The sequence below is a fragment of the Anneissia japonica genome, unplaced genomic scaffold (genome assembly GCF_011630105.1).
Source record: "Anneissia japonica isolate Jap-2015-1 unplaced genomic scaffold, ASM1163010v1 scaffold39432_len4292_cov131, whole genome shotgun sequence".
Lineage (NCBI taxonomy): Eukaryota > Metazoa > Echinodermata > Crinoidea > Comatulida > Comatulidae > Anneissia > Anneissia japonica.
Window position 1 is genome coordinate 1 of NW_022752762.1, and position 4,234 is coordinate 4,234.

At 28.5% G+C, this 4,234-nt stretch overlaps 1 protein-coding gene across 1 annotated transcript; it reads left to right on the forward strand.

Moving 5' to 3' along the window:
* Window positions 1-63: 63 nt before the first annotated feature.
* On the forward strand, window positions 64-3,922 carry LOC117122354 (salivary glue protein Sgs-3-like; the record flags this gene model as incomplete). Its single annotated transcript, XM_033267911.1, has 15 exons — window positions 64-115; window positions 231-275; window positions 551-595; window positions 735-779; window positions 940-984; window positions 1,099-1,143; window positions 1,356-1,400; window positions 1,671-1,715; window positions 1,877-1,921; window positions 2,036-2,080; window positions 2,371-2,415; window positions 3,177-3,221; window positions 3,502-3,546; window positions 3,662-3,706; window positions 3,840-3,922. Coding segments are annotated over 15 exons (720 nt in total), but the record flags the coding sequence as incomplete, so codon positions are not given.
* Between the last annotated feature and the right edge of the window lie 312 nt (window positions 3,923-4,234).

Below are 4,234 nucleotides of genomic sequence, written 5' to 3' on the forward strand. Positions count from 1 at the left end.
CACCATTTTCCATGGTCACGGTGATGTCCAAAAAATCTACACTGCTTGTGGATTTGTTAGCAGTTAGCAAAACCTACCACAGCAGCACAACCGACAACGTCAGTGACAACTGAGGGTAGGTTTTTGACTCGTGCCAAAATAAATATTTTAAGATTAATTTACAATAATAGCTTAAATTTAAATGCTTAGAGTAGTGAAATATAAAATAGTTTATTATTTTATTTCTACAGAACCTACCACGGCAGCACCACCTACAACATCAGGGACAACTGAGGGTAGGTACTTGACCCCTGAAAAAAATTATTTTTACTATTCCTTAAATATTTGTCATTATTATCTAATAGATATATGCTTATTGTACATGATAAGTGTTTTATTATATGTTTTAATTTTTATAACTCTACATAACCTACCACAACATCAGTGACAACTGACGATAGGTTTTTGAATCATTCCGAAATAAATATTAAAAAAGTAATTTTCAGTTAGCTAAAATTGAAATGCTAACACGAGTAGTAATTATGATATTCTATTTTTTATATTTCTATAGGACCTACCACAGCAGCACCACCTACAACATTAGTGACAACTGAGGGTAGGTACCTGATTCATAAAAAAAAAATTCTTTTTCTATTTCTTAAATATTCGTTATTATTATCTAATATATATGATGTATATGCTTACTGTACATGATAAGTGTTTTATTATATATTTTTAATTTTATAACTTTACAGAACCTACCACAGCAGCACAACCGACAACGTCAGTGACAACTGAGGGTAGGTTTTTGACTCATTATTTGTTTATGTCTTTTTAAATGTTATCAATAATGACTAAGAGCAAAATATTTCATTTTTCAATTTCATTGTTGAACGATGATTTACTATTTCTACTTCATGATAGGTGGTTTATGATATTTTTAATTTTATAATTCTACAGAGTCTACCACAGCGGCACAACCGACAACATCAGTGACAACAGACGGTAGGTTTTTGACTTATACTAAAATAAATATTTTAAGATTAATTAACAATATTAGCTGAAATTGAAATGCTTAGAGTAGTAATTATGATACAGTTTATTATTTTATTTCTACAGAACCTACCACAGCAGCACAACCGACAACATTAGTGACAACTGAGGGTAGGTGCTTTACTCATACAAAAAAAATAATTCTTTTACTATTTTTTAAATATTCGTCAATATTATCTAATATATATATATATATATATATTTATATATATATATATTTATTTATATATATATATATTTATATATATATGTGTGTGTGTCTGTTTACTGTAAATGATAAATGGTTTTTGATACAATTGTTTTTTAATTTCGTGACTTTGCAGAACCTTCCACAGCGGCACAACCGACAACGTCAGTGACAACTGAGGGTAGGTACCCGACTCATAGAAAAAAAAAATATTTCTATTTCTTAAATATTCGTTATTATTATCTAATATTTAATAATTTCAATTAGTGTTCAATGTGTTCCATATGTGTTTGATCCAATGACCGGGGTAATAATGTGAAGCGCTTAGAGGCTTTGTTAAGGCATTAAGCGCTATATAAGAACTACATATTTCTTTTTTTTTAAATATATATATATGCTTACTGTACATGATAAGTGTTTATTATATATTTTTAATTTTATAACTTTACAGAACCTACCACAGCAGCACAACCGACAACGTCATTGACAACTGAGGGTAGGTTTTTTGACTCATTATTTGTTTATGTCTTTTTTAAGGTTACCAATAGTGACTAAGAGCAAAATATTTCATTTTTCAATTTCATTGTTAAACGATGATTTACTATTTCTACTTCATGATAGGTGGTTTATGATATTTTTAATTTTATAATTCTACAGAGTCTACCACAGCGGCACAACCGACAACATCAGTGACAACAGACGGTATGTTTTTGACTCATACTAAAATAAATATTTTAAGATTAATTAACAATATTAGCTGAAGTTGAAATGCTTAGAGTAGTAATTATGATATAGTTTATTATTTTATTTCTACAGAACCTACCACAGCAGCACAACCGACAACATCAGTGACAACTGAGGGTAGGTACCTGATTCATAAAAAAAAATTCTTTTTCTATTTCTAAAATATTTGTTATTATTATCTAATAGATATATGCTTATTGTACATGATAAGTGTTTTATTATATGTTTTAATTTTTATAACTCTACAGAACCTACCACAACAACACAACTAACAACATCAGTGACAACTGACGATAGGTTTTTGAATCATTCCGAAATAAATATTTCAAAAGTAATTTTCAGTTAGCTAAAATTGAAATACTAACACGAGTAGTAATTATGATATTCTATTTTTTATATTTCTATAGGACCTACCACAGCAGCACTACCGACAAAATCAGTGACAACTGAGGGTAGGTGCTTTACTCATAGAAAAAAATAATTCTTTACTATTTTTTAAATATTCGTCAATATTATCTAATATACATATATATATTTATTTATTTATATATATATATATTTATATATATATATATGCTTACTGTACATGATAAGTGTTTATTATATATTTTTAATTTTATAACTTTACAGAACCTACCACAGCAGCACAACCGACAACGTCATTGACAACTGAGGGTAGGTTTTTGACTCATGCCAAAATAAATATTTTAAGATTAATTTACAATAATAGCTTAAATTTAAATGCTTTTAGTAGTGAAATATAAAATAGTTTATTATTTTATTTCTACAGAACCTACCACAGCAGCACAACCTACAGAACCTACCACAACAACACAACTAACAACATCAGTGACAACTGACGATAGGTTTTTGAATCATTCCGAAATAAATATTTCAAAAGTAATTTTCAGTTAGCTAAAATTGAAATGCTAACACGAGTAGTAATTATGATATTCTATTTTTTATATTTCTATAGGACCTACCACAGCGGCACTACCGACAAAATCAGTGACAACTGAGGGTAGGTGCTTTACTCATAGAAAAAAATAATTCTTTACTATTTTTTAAATATTCGTCAATATTATCTAATATATATATATATATTTATTTATTTATATATATATATATTTATATATATATGTGTGTGTGTCTGTTTACTGTAAATGATAAGTGGTTTTTGATACAATTGTTTTTTAATTTCGTGACTTTGCAGAACCTTCCACAGCGGCACAACCGACAACGTCAGTGACAACTGAGGGTAGGTACCTGACTCATAGAAAAAAAAATATATTTCTATTTCTTAAATATTCGTTATTATTATCTAATATTTAATAATTTCATTTAGTGTTCAGTGTGTTCCATATGTGTTTGATCCAATGACCGGGTTAATAATGTGAAGCGCTTAGAGGCTTTGTTAAGGCATTAAGCGCTATATAAGAACTACATATTTCTTTTTTTTTAAATATATATATATATATATATGCTTACTGTACATGATAAGTGTTTTATTATATATTTTTAATTTTATAACTTTAAAGAACCTACCACAGCAGCACAACCGACAACGTCAGTGACAACTAAGGGTAGGTTTTTGACTCATGCCAAAATAAATATTTTAAGATTAATTTACAATAATAGCTTAAATTTAAATGCTTTTAGTAGTGAAATATAAAATAGTTTATTATTTTATTTCTACAGAACCTACCACGGCAGCACCACCTACAACATCAGTGACAACTGAGGGTAGGTACTTGACCCCTACAAAAAAAAATATTTTTACTATTCCTTAAATATTCGTCATTATTATCTAATATATATATGCTTATTGTACATGATAAGTGTTTTATTATATGTTTTAATTTTTATAACTCTACAGAACCTACCACAACAACACAACTAACAACATCAGTGACAACTGACGATAGGTTTTTGACTCATACCGAAATAAATATTTCAAAAGTAATTTTCAGTTAGCTAAAATTGAAATGCTTACACGAGTAGTAATTATGATATAGTATTTTTTTATATTTTTATAGAGCCTACCACAGCAGCACCACCTACAACATCAGTGACAACTGAGGGTAGGTACCTGACTCATAGAAAAAAAAATTCTATTTCCATTTCTTAAATATTCGTTATTATTATCTAATATTTAATAATTTCATGTAGTGTTCAATGTGTTCCATATGTGTTTGATCCAATGACCGGGGTAATAATGAGAAGCGCTTAGAGGCTTTCTTAAGGCATTAAGCGCTATATAACAACGACATA